This window comes from Vanrija pseudolonga, chromosome 5 (genome assembly GCF_020906515.1).
Source record: "Vanrija pseudolonga chromosome 5, complete sequence".
Taxonomy (NCBI): domain Eukaryota; kingdom Fungi; phylum Basidiomycota; class Tremellomycetes; order Trichosporonales; family Trichosporonaceae; genus Vanrija; species Vanrija pseudolonga.
In genome coordinates this window covers 804,355-817,194 of record NC_085853.1, presented here as the reverse complement: position 1 = coordinate 817,194, position 12,840 = coordinate 804,355, and the positions used below count along the sequence as shown (strand labels likewise).

The 12,840-nt window shown below is 56.9% G+C and overlaps 4 protein-coding genes across 4 annotated transcripts; 3 read left to right on the top strand and 1 right to left on the bottom strand.

The window, feature by feature from the left end:
• The first annotated feature begins 627 nt into the window (after window positions 1–627).
• Window positions 628–2,229, top strand: ATO2_1 (Ammonia transport outward protein 2). The gene is made up of 5 exons (XM_062773522.1): window positions 628–774; window positions 819–1,304; window positions 1,359–1,652; window positions 1,710–1,863; window positions 1,919–2,229. The coding sequence occupies exons 2-5, from the start codon at window positions 931–933 to the stop codon at window positions 2,015–2,017; spliced, it is 921 nt and encodes a 306-aa protein (XP_062629506.1). The 5' UTR covers window positions 628–774; window positions 819–930; the 3' UTR covers window positions 2,018–2,229.
• Window positions 2,230–3,534: 1,305 nt separating this feature from the next.
• On the top strand, window positions 3,535–6,469 carry hal4 (Serine/threonine-protein kinase hal4). The gene is made up of 5 exons (XM_062773521.1): window positions 3,535–3,971; window positions 4,090–4,316; window positions 4,357–4,684; window positions 4,733–5,914; window positions 5,965–6,469. The coding sequence occupies exons 2-5, from the start codon at window positions 4,251–4,253 to the stop codon at window positions 6,327–6,329; spliced, it is 1,941 nt and encodes a 646-aa protein (XP_062629505.1). The 5' UTR covers window positions 3,535–3,971; window positions 4,090–4,250; the 3' UTR covers window positions 6,330–6,469.
• An 818-nt stretch (window positions 6,470–7,287) lies between these two features.
• glpV (Glycogen phosphorylase 1) lies at window positions 7,288–12,659 on the top strand. The gene is made up of 41 exons (XM_062773520.1): window positions 7,288–7,428; window positions 7,533–7,703; window positions 7,753–7,937; window positions 7,979–8,028; window positions 8,067–8,087; window positions 8,126–8,261; window positions 8,296–8,373; window positions 8,417–8,470; window positions 8,530–8,589; window positions 8,629–8,637; window positions 8,675–8,779; window positions 8,818–8,830; window positions 8,879–8,903; window positions 8,959–9,026; window positions 9,065–9,114; window positions 9,152–9,311; window positions 9,359–9,495; window positions 9,536–9,612; window positions 9,650–9,723; window positions 9,762–9,789; window positions 9,838–9,865; window positions 9,920–9,936; window positions 9,978–10,019; window positions 10,115–10,139; window positions 10,200–10,225; window positions 10,280–10,445; window positions 10,495–10,578; window positions 10,625–10,751; window positions 10,789–10,844; window positions 10,881–10,936; window positions 10,975–11,056; window positions 11,103–11,166; window positions 11,218–11,283; window positions 11,336–11,466; window positions 11,502–11,525; window positions 11,572–11,724; window positions 11,766–12,147; window positions 12,192–12,369; window positions 12,418–12,435; window positions 12,474–12,537; window positions 12,588–12,659. The coding sequence occupies exons 1-37, from the start codon at window positions 7,386–7,388 to the stop codon at window positions 11,802–11,804; spliced, it is 2,730 nt and encodes a 909-aa protein (XP_062629504.1). The 5' UTR covers window positions 7,288–7,385; the 3' UTR covers window positions 11,805–12,147; window positions 12,192–12,369; window positions 12,418–12,435; window positions 12,474–12,537; window positions 12,588–12,659.
• Fam192a (uncharacterized protein) lies at window positions 11,904–12,718 on the bottom strand (the record flags this gene model as incomplete). Its single annotated transcript, XM_062773519.1, has 4 exons — window positions 11,904–12,156; window positions 12,206–12,369; window positions 12,474–12,537; window positions 12,588–12,718. The coding sequence occupies 4 exons, from the start codon at window positions 12,716–12,718 to the stop codon at window positions 11,904–11,906; spliced, it is 612 nt and encodes a 203-aa protein (XP_062629503.1).
• Between the last annotated feature and the right edge of the window lie 122 nt (window positions 12,719–12,840).

The window sequence follows — 12,840 nt, the reverse complement described above, 5'->3', positions numbered from 1 at the left end:
CCACAAGATTCCTCCCCAGACGCCCAACCGGCACACAGGTCGCGCAGCACGCGCAGGCAGGTCCGTCGCCTACGGAACCGCCCCTCAACGTCCGCACTGTAGTAGCGCCCCGTGCGCTACCACCCGGTGGTTGACGGCTTTGGAATCGACATTCGACACAATCCCGTATGTATGAGTGCACGGCGTGGTGAGACTGCCCGCCGTCCACACCCATGGTTGTGTTCAAACAGCTTGATTTTTTAACGTAGCATGCTGAGGAGGCTGGCTGGCTGGGCTATTCCTGTGATGTCTGTCAGGGAGGAGCGAGCCGAAGCCGCACTGTCACACCACGAGGACATCGGCAGACTAGTCTTTGCTCCTGATGCACCCTGCGGACAGCTCCCGGCCGCCCCCGCCCGCCAAATGCCATCAAGTCCTGGTATCCTGGTGTCCTGGTTGCGATGGGCTCTGTGGACGGCGCGAGACCCGGGTCTCTCAGGTTTACCCTTACGGAATCGGACGACTAAAGCCGGGGTCGTCGTTGTCGAGGAGGTGCGAGGCGTGAGGCGACTGCGCTCCTCTGACCGGCAGGCAGGACGACTAAGGGCTGCGTACGACTGTAGATCGCCAAGTTTCGGCACTAGGATTCGGCAACGTCCACCCTTGTGATTGGAGTGGGGTGGCTTTAGCACGGGTGGAGTGGGTCTCGAGGGACCATTTGGCCGACATTTGTTGACCGCTCTCCTCCAACCCCTTCTTTAACAATCGGTTGTGCAATAAGCGATAGTTTATTTGGTCTGTGCTGTTGCTTGGCATTGTCAGCTGATGCCCCAAAGTAGGCCCATGTGAAGACTTTGTCCGCGTCCCTAGCTGAGGGCTTGCGTCGGCCACACCGCGCCACCATGACGCTCGAGCACCCCTTCGGGCCTCCACCGCCTTGACGTGTTCCCCATGGGCAACTCCTCATCAAGGTGTCGCGCAGTCGCGGCAAGTCCTAGGATTTACGGTCAAGGGGCCACTGGGAACGCCCAGGGGATGTATATAAGGGCCGTCACTTGGCGACAGTTGTTTTCGCACTCATCAATCGCTGGAGGAAGCACCTCATCGCACCTGCCTTGTTCTACTCTACAACACCACATCAGTCCAACAATGTCCGAGACCAACGGCGCTTCCAACCCCGAGCTCAAGCAGCAGGCCGAGTACTCTTCCGGCGCTGCCGTCTCGCGATTCATCACCCCTGGCGGTAACCCCCTCGACACCAGCCAGCCTGCCTTCCCCGTCTTCCACCGCAAGTTTGGTAACCCTGCCCCTCTCGGTCTTCTCTCGTACGTATAACGGGTCTGCCTGTGTCGTCGTGCCACCTCTGACTCGAGATACAGTTTCGGTGGTACCACGCTGGTCCTCTCGTTCTTCAACTACCAGGTTCGCGGCATCACCCACCCCAATGTTATTGTCGGCCTCGCCCTCGCCCTTGGCGGTGTGGCTCAGATGATCTCTGGTATCGAGGAATGGGCAACTGGTAACACTTTTGGCGGCTCGGCCTTCACCATCTACGGTGCATTCTGGCTTTCGTTTGGCTACATCTTCGTTCCCTCGTCCGGCATCCTCAAGGCTTACGAGAACGACCCGCACCAGCTCCAGTCGGCTCTTGGCATCTACCTTGTCATGTGGGGGTGAGTTGAATGGGGACGAGTCGAGGCTATTGATACGGAGATGACTAACCCAAACAGTATCCTTACTTTCATCTTCCTCATTGCCACGCACCGCTCCTCTGTCGCCCTTGTTGTCGTCTTCTTCCTGCTTGACGTGACATTCTGGGTGCTTGCCGCCGGACACTTGACTGAGAAGCTCAATGTCACCAAGGCCGGCGGTATCCTCGGTATCGTGAGTGCAAGCCCAACGACTTTGACTTGAGAGTCTGGCTGACCACTTTGAACAGCTCACTGCCTTCGCTGCCTTCTACACGGCTCTTGCTGGTCTCCTCACCAAGGACACCAGCTACTTCCTCCTTCCCGTCGGCGACCTCTCGGGCAACTAAGCAAAGGTCGTTGCATCGCGACTCTCGCATTCTTTCAGGCGACTATGTGGGGGAGAGGTTTGAAGTCAACAAGGTCCGGAGCAGCAGGCAGTGGTAGTCTACATCGATTTATCTAATGGGAAGGAACGGTCACAACATCACTGTCGTCTCGATGACAGCGCAGTGTGTTTGAGCTTTTTTACAGTTTGGCCAATGCATGGTGCTGTTTGGTGCTGATTACGGCTTGCCGACATGGTTGGGCGAGTGCCACTTGCGCTAACCATGCTTCGACGCTTGACAAGACGATCACCCGCATGATGACGACGATGAATGTGGTCCCATGGTCCGCAAGTGTTGACCGCAGGCGGCTGCCGCCGGCGGCCATACAACGCCACGCAGCCACCGCGGAAAATTGCCGGTGTCTACCTGCCTTGCTTTGTGTCCTAGAGACAATCGACAATCATCATTGACGGCAGCTGAAAAACCACACCCAGGCACGTGTTTGGGTCTGCCATTTTGTAACCCTTTCCGCCCTTTTCCCCTTTGTTTGCGAGGTGCGAGGGGCCTGAGTGCCCTGGTAACTGCTGTACAGTTATGTAGCCATCCTCAGGTCCTGCCCAGCGTGGGGCTTGTTTTCATGGACACCGTTTTGACATGCCGCTGCCTGTGACCGCAGGTCACGCATTGTCGCCGCATTGAGTTGATTTGTTGACACGGGCCAGAGACTAATTGTTGCTCGAGGTAAACAAACGGCACGATGTGTGACAGACACCACGCTAATGAATAGGCCGACGTTCTGTTGAACCATGCCCCCAGCATCAGCGGCTGAGAAGCATAGCCTCACTTTGTGCATATGCTGAGCTATGCCAACATGCAGACGAGCTTCATCTGCCCCCTGCCATCCACATCCATCTCATCCATGTGCTCCAGCATAGCCGAGGCGGAGATGAGCGCGGATGTCCACCCTCTCACCCTGGTTCTTTGATTCTTGGCTCTTGGCTTTTCTTAGCCAAGCTGGACAGGCCACGTCGAACCAGCAAACGACCATGGCAGTTTGAGGCATTAATAACACGGCCCTGCTTGTGGATGTGAACTCTTTGTCCTTGCCAATGTGTCCTGTGTTGTGTTTCGCTTCCGTCTCGCATCGATGCAGCGAGAGCATTCTGTCCGGCGGTCACACAATACGCGCAAGTCAGATGCCGTCGAGGCGCACGCGGGCGGTGGGTGGTGGTGTGGTACACTGTGCACTATGCGCGCACGGTATTGGTAAGATGCCGGGACGCGGGGCCGGATGCGGTGCCACATTTCAAGCTTTGGCGCTTTGAGCGCTTTGAAATTGGGGCGATGAATTTAAACAAGCAGCCCAGTTAAAAATCGGTCAGGTTTGGGTGGTGCTGACTGACCCACCCCAGTCTTCCCCCCTGCCCGGTCTGGGCAGTGTCCCGTGCAGAGTGGTGTGTGGTGTGTGCAGTGTCAGTGGGTGTCAGTGGTGTGTGTGTGCTGCTCTTGTGCTTGCTCGTCCTTCTTCTGGCCGCATTTGCTGACAGACCAAAGGAGGAGCCACCCAACCCATCACCCGCAATCAACCCATATCAATCACCCTCCTCACGTCCATCTCACCTTCGTCTCTCACACACACATATCTCCTCTGTCAACTACCTTGAACGACACCCAGACACACACAAAAAAGGCATCCTAGTCATCTCAACCATTCGCCCTGCCATCAAACTAGTCACCCCCCTTGGTAGAGAGTGAATAATCCCTCAACCTCGACGCGACTGTAGGCTTCCACCCAACCAAACCTCACCCCGCTCGCCCCTACCCCGACCAAGGCTCGCGCAGCAAAGCCTCCCCGTCACGGCTCCCTTGTGACGTCGAGCACGCATACAGGCAACAGCCTCTACACACACTTGGTGTTTGCATTTCCCCAGATCCACAGCTAGCACTGGGATTCCAAGAGTCTTGACTCTAGTTGGTGAGTGGCGATGGCGCATCAGAGGCCCCAATGCTGACAATGCTCCTCCCCTCGTCTCTCCCCACAATCAACCCCCGTGCCTTTCACAACGCCTTTGCATCGTGCACCCCTTGCATAGGTCATTGCCTAGAATCAACCTGTCCACATAGACGATGGCGTTTTAGTGGAAACACTGGCCGCCCTCTAGACACAAAGACTTGTGCGTCGTTTCCCCTCTCTTCAGCATCCCTCTCTCTACCCGACTTCCCATCCCATCGCTCTTTAGCACCACCGCCTAGTATGCCGGCCATCAATCTTGTACCAGAAGCTGGTGACGACGACGCACTAGCTGCGGATAAGCTCAAGGTGAGTGAAACGACGTGGGCTGTTACTGACTTTGCTTTAGGCAACTGCAGATCCGATCGCCGCCAACGGTGTGCATCTCACTGCCGACGACGCTGCTTCCTTGCAAGCTCATCGCTCCATCGCCGACAATCACATCGCCCCAAACGCCCCCGCATCTGTCAATGTTGTCCCGCCGTCTCCAGTTACGATTGTTCCGGCATCGCCTTTGCCTTCCAAGGCCAAGCCAGCCTCAGGCTTGCTCTCCCTCAACGAACTCGCCGCTCCTTTGATTGATACCCACCGGTCGACCCCAGATTCGGTTGCCCCTCAGCCTAGCTCGGTTGGAACTCCAGAACTCCTTCCCGACTCGGCCTTCCCTGTGCCAAAGTGTAAGTTGGGACTGCATTTTGATGATGGCCCGTTTCTGACTGTCCCAGTCCGCCCATTGCCGTCCGCTACCCAGACGGCGAGTGGGGTGGCAAACAAAGACGCACCCGGTATGACTATTCCACCGCCGTCGTCCGCGCCGATGTCTAGAAACGTGTCGGCCAACGGTCCGGCGGCTCACGAGCCGGTGCCTCCTACTCGCACTCAGCGCTCGCTCTCCACGAGCAGCAAGTCGGGTGAGAAGAAGGGCTTCCTCGCCAAGATGTTCAACCATGACAAGTCCGAGAAGGTCGCGTTGGCAGTGCCACGCAATGGTGACTCTCCGCCCGTCACCCCAGCGGCCGGTTCGGATTCCGATCTCTCTCGTCCTCCCTCCCGAGCCCCCAGTGTCAAGCGCAACAAGGACGAGGAAAGCCGCCCCAGTGGCCTGGCTCGCCGCCTCTCCGAGCGTTCTATCTCTGGTTCTACTGCAGCCACATCAGCTACGGCGACTGGGCCCAAGGAAGAATCCGGCAGCAAGTTTACGCTTAAGGATCTCATTGGTGGCGGCAAGACCGGTGAGAGCAAGCTCACTCGGCGTCCTTCCGACAAGGGCTCGGCACGCGGTTCGGACCGCGGATCCACCAAGGGCAGCGACTATGGTGGCGACAACAACAGCACAGCGTCATTGCTGAAGAAGTACGGTGTTTGTGATCGTGCGGCTATCGGCAAGGGTGCTACAGCGGTTGTCCGCCTCGCCCATAAGTGGGACCGCCGAGAAGAGAAGCTTTATGCTGTCAAGGAGTTCCGCAAGCGCCGCAAGAACGAAACCGAGAAGGATTACGTCAAGAAGCTCACATCCGAGTTCTGTATTTCATCGACGCTCCATCACATCAACGTTGTGGAGACTGTCGATCTCGTCCAGGACGAACAGCAACATTGGTGCGAGGTTATGGAGTATTGCCCTGGTGGTGACCTCTATGCGGCTATCAAGAAGGGTGGCATGTCGTCCGGCGAGGTCGAGTGCACCTTCAAGCAGATTCTTCACGGCATCCAGTACCTGCACTCGATGGGTGTCGCCCACCGCGATATCAAGCCAGAGAACCTCCTTCTTGACGGACGCGGTCACGTCAAGATTACCGACTTCGGCGTGTCTGACGTTTTCCGCATGTGCTGGGAGAAGAAGACCCATCTCAGCAAGGGCCTGTGCGGCTCCGAGCCTTACATCGCTCCAGAACTGTTTGAACAGAAGGGTGAGTTGGTGGTTGCCCGCTCTGCTAGGATGTTGCTAACCGAGAACCAGAATACGATGCCCGTCTCGTCGACGTCTGGGCTGCTGCCATTGTCTTCTATTGCATGCAGTTCCAGGAACTTCCGTGGCGCGTCGCCAAGCCCTCAGATCCCACGTTCGCCACATACCTGTCGCAATACTACCCATCCGGCGCTCGTCCTGAAGGAGCGCCAGCGTGCCCCTCGCCTCTCAACAACCTTATACCCCGCGAGTGCCGCCACGTAATCAAGCACATGCTGGATCCGGATCCAAAGACGCGGTGGACTGTGGACGACGCTCTGAAGGATAAATGGATTCAGTCGGTTGAAGTTTGTGTCGAGGGACAACAGAACGGCCACACCCACACGGCTGTCGGTGCCGACATTGTCCGCGTTTAAAGGCTCGAGAAGTATACTTAGGGGCTATTGATGTTGTTGCACAGTTATGAATCACGTTCTTAGATGTTACTTTTGAAATGTCTGTGCTGTTTGCGCTTGTCTGTGCCTAAACTTTGCGGCGTACATCGAGACTTTTAGCAGGGATTATGCGGATGCCAAACGTGTTAACGAGATGGTGGCCGGCGCCCTCGGCGGCGCCCTTGAGCCTGGAGGCAGCAGGGGTCGAGGGGGCCGAGGGGGTTGACGCGTGGTGTGGCGTTGAACACTCGAACCACTACTACCAGTGGCCAAGCCAGTGACGCCATGCCCTGAAGTTGAGATGAGCCACCTGAAGCTGAGAGCACGCTGGCAGCCCACGTAGCTGCTGCACCAAGAAGACTGGCGTCGAAATGTCTTGTGCCACTTGTGCCACTCAGCACTGCAGCTCACTGGCGGCGTGGGAACGTGTCAGGGCGTAGGCCTGTGTGTGGGGCCCCCTGTTACATAGATGCTGCTGCCCGCCCACAAAGCCAACGTCACCGGTGTGCGCGTCAATTGCCGTCCCTCTTAAATGGGCCATCGATCCAGCGGCCAGAGAGCATTTTCTTCAGACCCAGAGGTCCCAGAGACTTCTTGTATGCAGCAGATCAGAAGGCAGCAGGCGCCCCGACTTGTTGTGGTGGCATTCTGTCATTTTGGGCAACCCCAGTCTCACTCCTCGGATCGCCGTTGCGCGCGGCGCGGCATTGCGCGCCCATGGGCAAGAAGGCGGCCCTGTGCAGCCAATGCCGCCGTTTACCCTTAACCGCCGCCCGGCCGGTGCCGTTGCTGCTGCTGCTGTTGCAATGACGCGACGGTACCTAGATGTCCTGGATCGACCAACCGCCAGCCAGAACCCACCCACCCCCCAAGCCGTTCAGTCAAGTCAGTCAGTCAGCCAGCCCCAGTCATCCCATCCGCCCCCCCACTCCCACCCCCCCTCCCCCTCCCACCTCTCGGCACCTGGCAACCCGATCTCATCTTTTCTTCACCCATAGCTTTCCTCGTTCAACACAACCTCTCTAGAGTGCTGTCAGGATGTCTGCCCTCACCCAAGAGAACGTGAGCAAGCTGCCCACCAGTGAGTAACCAGACTACCCCCTTCCAAACGCGATGCGGCCACCATGCGTCATTCTCCGGCATCCACAGCCGCCCGTCCACGTTCGTCCACTGATAACCTTTCAGCGACCTCGCCTGGCTCGAGGACCCCCTCGCTGCACCAGCCGACTCTGTCGCGCCGCTCTTCCGTCTCGGCTGGCATCGGCCCGAACCACAATGTCGATGTCAACCAGATCGGTGTGCCGGGTACGACTCCCCGTCGCGACAGCCGCCCTAAGCACCAGCGCTCTCTGACGGGTAGGTAGCTGCGGCTCTGAAGCAGCACCGCCGAGTCTGACACGCGTAGGCTCCTACTTCCCAAGCCAGCCCGGAGCCAAGGAGGGTGACGAGTGGACTGTTGGCGACGCTCAGACCTGGAAGACGGCCATCGAGGCCGAGCAGGTCGACAAGGACGATGTCCAGGGTGTTGCCAACACGGTTGTCCGCCATGTCACGACTACCCTTGCCCGTCAGGCTGGCAACCTTGACGAGGTGAGATTTAAGCAACAAGGCAGGCCCGCGCTGACGTCCAGCTCGGTGCCTACCAGGCCACCGCCCTCTCGGTGAGGGACCAGCTCCTCAAGTAAGTGACAGCGCACGGCAATTTGCTAACGAAACCAGGCGCTGGAACGAGACCACCTCGTCAGTGACACGACCATGTGTGAAACTGACGTCAACAGGTATCACACTAAGAACGCCCCCAAGCGTGTGTACTACCTCTCCATCGAGTGGCTCATGGGCCGTACCCTGGACAACGCTGTGCTCAACCTCGACATGAGGAACACGTATGAGTCGGCCACCCAGAAGCTTGGCTTTGTGCGTACAGCTTGTCGTCGGTTGCTAACAACAGAACTTTGAGGACCTTCTCAACGAGGAGCGTGATGCTGCTCTGGGTAACGGTGGTCTTGGTCGTCTGGCCGCTTGCTACGTATGTCACTACCGTCGCTGTCGCATAGTGCTTACTTTCCAAGATTGACAGCATGGCTACGCTTAACCTTCCTGGCTGGGGTTACGGCCTTAGGCAAGTGCCAAGCTCCTGGGTGCCCCTAACCGATCCAGGTACTCGTACGGTATCTTTAAGCAGCTCATTTCGAGCACCGGCGAGCAGCTCGAGGCTCCTGACCCGTGGCTCGACCGTGAGAACGTAAGTTGCAAACAAGTGGCCGTCAGCTAACTTTCGAAGCCTTGGGAGGTATGGTTTTTACATCCAGGACAACTGCTCACCACAGATTCCGCGTCTTGATGTGTCCTACCCTATCCGCTTCTACGGCCGTGTGGAGGCGATCCCCAACTCGTCTCGGGCTATTTGGTCTGGCGGAAACGAGTGTCTTGCTGTAAGTATGCCGGCCTGACGTGCGACTGACGCCCCCAGGTTGCGTATGACGGTCAGTAAGAAACTAATAACCCTCCTCACGTGTTGCTCACTTCCCAAGTGCCCATTCCTGGCTTCGCTACGAAGTGAGATTCAACGCGTCGTGCCATCAAGTTTGATGTCACTGACATTATTCTCCAGGAACACTGCCAACCTCCGCCTCTGGGCTGCCCGTCCCATCCAGGGCTTTGACCTCAACTCGTTCAACGGTAGGTCGCTATGGGACGACTTGTGGTTAATAGATCAGCGGGCAACTACGAGGCCTCGGTTGCCAGCAGCAGTGACGCCGAGAACATTGTGAGCTCTACCGCTATGGTCCGTTGTTGACGGCGAGACTCGCGTGCTCTACCCCAATGACAACATGTACGCTGGCAAGGAGCTGCGTCTCAAGCAGCAGTACCTTTGGTGCTCGGCGTCGCTCCAGGACATCCTTCGCCGCTACCAGAAGCTCAACCTCCCCTGGGACCAGCTTCCAGACTACGTCGTTATTCAGAGTAAGTGGGCTTCTCGTTCAGGTGTGTACGTGTCGCTGACCAATTAGTGAACGACACCCACCCCACCATCTCCATTGTCGAGCTCATGCGCATCCTCATCGACGAGGAGGAGGTGCCCTACGACGTTGCCTGGGGAATCACAACCAAGGTCTTCGCGTACACCAACCACACGGTTCTCCCCGAGGTACGCCGCAGTTGTCTTGAGCAAGTGCTAAATGCGATAGGCGCTCGAGAAGTGGCCCCTTCCGCTCTTTGAGAACCTCCTCCCGCGCCACTTGCAGATCATTTACACGATCAACATGTGAGCGTCATTGCCTAGACGGAGCTAACTCGTATAGGAACTTCCTTAACGAGGTTGCCAAGCGTTTCCCTGGCGACATGGACCGCATTCGCCGCATGAGCATCATCGAGGGTACGTCCATCGTCTCTAGAGCTGCGCTGACCGTACAGAGGGTACTCCCAAGTTTGTTCGCATGGCGTGAGTTCGCTTTTGGCAGGGGGACAGACTCGGAGCTGACCCGTGCAGTCACCTGGCGATTGTCGGCTCGTTCAAGGTGAGTTTAACTGCTGCGCAGCTACGTTTCCTTTCGACCAGCTAACAGCAATAGGTTAATGGTGTTGCCGCGTAAGCCGAAGTTAACAGCTGCTTCTTTTCTGACCCCTCAGCCTTCACAGCCAGCTCCTGCAGTCGACCATCTTCCGTGACTTGTGAGTCCCCTAAACCCCTAAATAGGCTTCATAAGCTAATTCTTGCAGCGTCGAGTTCAAGGTGACTAGTTGCTACAATGGGCTATGCTGACTAGAAAGGGACGTGATGGCTTTACCAACGTGAGTCCCGAACTGTGTTTTACCGTTATCTACCGTTACAACGTCTAACTCATCTGCCAGGTCACCAACGGTGTCACTCCTCGCCGGTAAGAGCGCTGCTTCCACAGCTTTACGCGCCTGTTTTTTGACACATCAACCAGCTGGCTCCTGCAGTGCAACCCTCGCCTTGCTCAGCTGATTACGGACACCCTCGGCTCGGAGCACTGGCTCGTCAACCTGAAGCAGATCTCTCAGCTTCTGCCAATGGCCGACAATGCCGAGTTCCGCCACGCTTTCCGCGAAATCAAGATTGAGAACAAGGCTCGCGTACGTTTTTTTTGTTTCAGGTTCATGCCGATGGCTAACCATGCCTTAGCTTGCCGACGTCCTCCACAGCGAGCTCGGTCTCAGCGTCGACGTGGACAGCATCTTCACCTGCCAGATCAAGCGTCTTCACGAGGTGCGTGGCGAGTTTCCACCCAAATCACGCGCTGACAGCGATGCAGTACAAGCGCCAGACGCTTAACCTCTTCGGTATCATTCACCGCTACCTTCGCATCAAGAAGGCCACGCCGCAGGAGCGTAAGAAGATCGCCAAGCACACGGCCATCTTCGCCGGCAAGGCTGCGCCTGGTAAGTCTAATACCCCTGAGAGCAGCTGACAACCAAGGCTACTACATCGCCAAGCTGGTCATTCGCCTCATCGTCAACGTGGCGAAGATTGTCGTGAGTGCTGGAGTAGCAGTTGGTCGCTGATACAAGAACCACGACCCTGATGTTGGCGATCTCCTCCGCGTTGTCTTCATCCCCGACTACAGGTGAGCATTCCTTCTCGAGCAGGCAAGCTAAAACATAGTGTTTCGGTTGCCGAGGTCCTGATTCCCGCCGCGGACGTCAGTGTGCAGATCAGTACCGCTGGTACTGAGGCCTCTGGAACTGTGAGTTGAGCATGGCGGTACGAATAAGCAGTTGACAAATGACCAGAGTAACATGAAGCTGGGTCTTAACGGTGCCCTGCTCCTGGGCACTGTTGATGGCGCCAACGTTGGTGAGTCCGACTCTTAAATCTTTTGGTAGGCAAAACGGCTAACACGATCAGAAATTGCGGAAGATGTGGGAGAGGACAACGCCTTCCTGCTCGGCCACCTGGCAGCGGATGTCGAGGGTATGTGCAACGGCTAGGACCGAGAACCGACACATTGCTGACCAATTCACAGCTGTCCGCTACTCCAACTCCTACAACCCCACCTCCCTGGAGGAGCGCTCTCCTGAGCTGGCTGCTGTCTTCAAGGCTATCGAGGCCGGCACGTTCGGTGACGGACACGTGTACGAGCCCCTTCTTAAGACTGTGAGTACCTCTGAGGCGTCGCGGCTAACAACAAGATCTACGACCACGACTACTACCTGGTGAGCCCTGAGTTCTAAGCTGGAAATTGTACTAACATCGGTTTAGGTCTCTAATGACTTCGGATCGTACCTTGCTGCCGAGAACCTCGTCGACGAGCTCTGGGCTGACCAGGAGGAGTGGACTAAGAAGTCGATCAGGACTGCGTTCGCCATGGGCTCGTTCACTTCCGATCGTTCAGTCCAGGACTACGCGGACTCGGTAGGCCTGGCACGAAAGCGTCCCTGCTGACCATCCCACAGATCTGGTCCATCGAGCCCGACCCGGTTCCTGAGAACTAGTGGCGTCCTTTCACGCCGTAGGCGATACAAGATAAAAGATATTGTTGCTGGAAATGAATTGAATCTGAACCGTCTCTAGTCGCATAATCGACACTCATATCATGGTTTATGCTTCTTGTCACTTGGCTCGTCACCCCCTTCAAGTGGTCGTTTTGAACTCTCCACAGCAGGCTTGGAGGCACTGGCTGTTGGTGGCTTGGGCTTCTTCTTGACGACCACACCCTTCATCAGAGACTTGATGTCCTTCTTGGCAGGTTTTGGCGGAATGCGCTTCACTGGCGGTGCTGGCTTCGCAGTGGCAACCTGTGGCTCGGCGGCAGCCAATGCAGTCGCTTGGCGTTTGGCCAGCGCTCTAGAGAACCAGTCAGTTGGCTCCTTTCTTCACAATCGACGGCGCCTACTCTTTGTACCCCATCACTTCAGCGTCGTCTTCCTCTGCCACCTTTTGCTCATGGGCTCGCTTTTCCTTGATCTTTTCGGCCAGAAAGTCTAGCTCGTCTGTTTGAAGGCCACGATACTGGTTCGAAAGTTTCATCTTGTCATCCCATTCCTCCTGCTTGAGAATCTGCAGACGTCAGTCAGATTAGGGCGAGGAGGTCCATCATTGACTTACGCGTTGCTCCTCAAGCCTCTGTTACTGTCAGCGACATTGCCCGTCTGCACACCTACTTCATACAGTGTCCTGCCGTCATCCGGCTGTTCGAGCATTTGAGGGGGCGGCTCCTGTCCTATCCTAATCTGGTTGAGCATTCCGACCACAGGCAGCCAAAACGTAGCTCTCACCTCTCGTACGCTTCCTTCCATTCCTGCTCTCTCCTGGCGGTGGCCTCGTCGAGGGCGTTCTGGGATACGAACCTGGCAGCAATACTGCCAGTGGCGAGGGCCGAACCCGAGGTTTCGAGCTGCTGCTCCATGGTGACGGCCGGGCTTTCGTGCTGACCTCAAGGGTTGGTGAAGTTGGGCCCAAGGACGAAGGGGCAAGGAGCTGAGGGGGGAACGCAATGCTGTTGTTGCAGAGTCTCTCTCAGTGTATGAC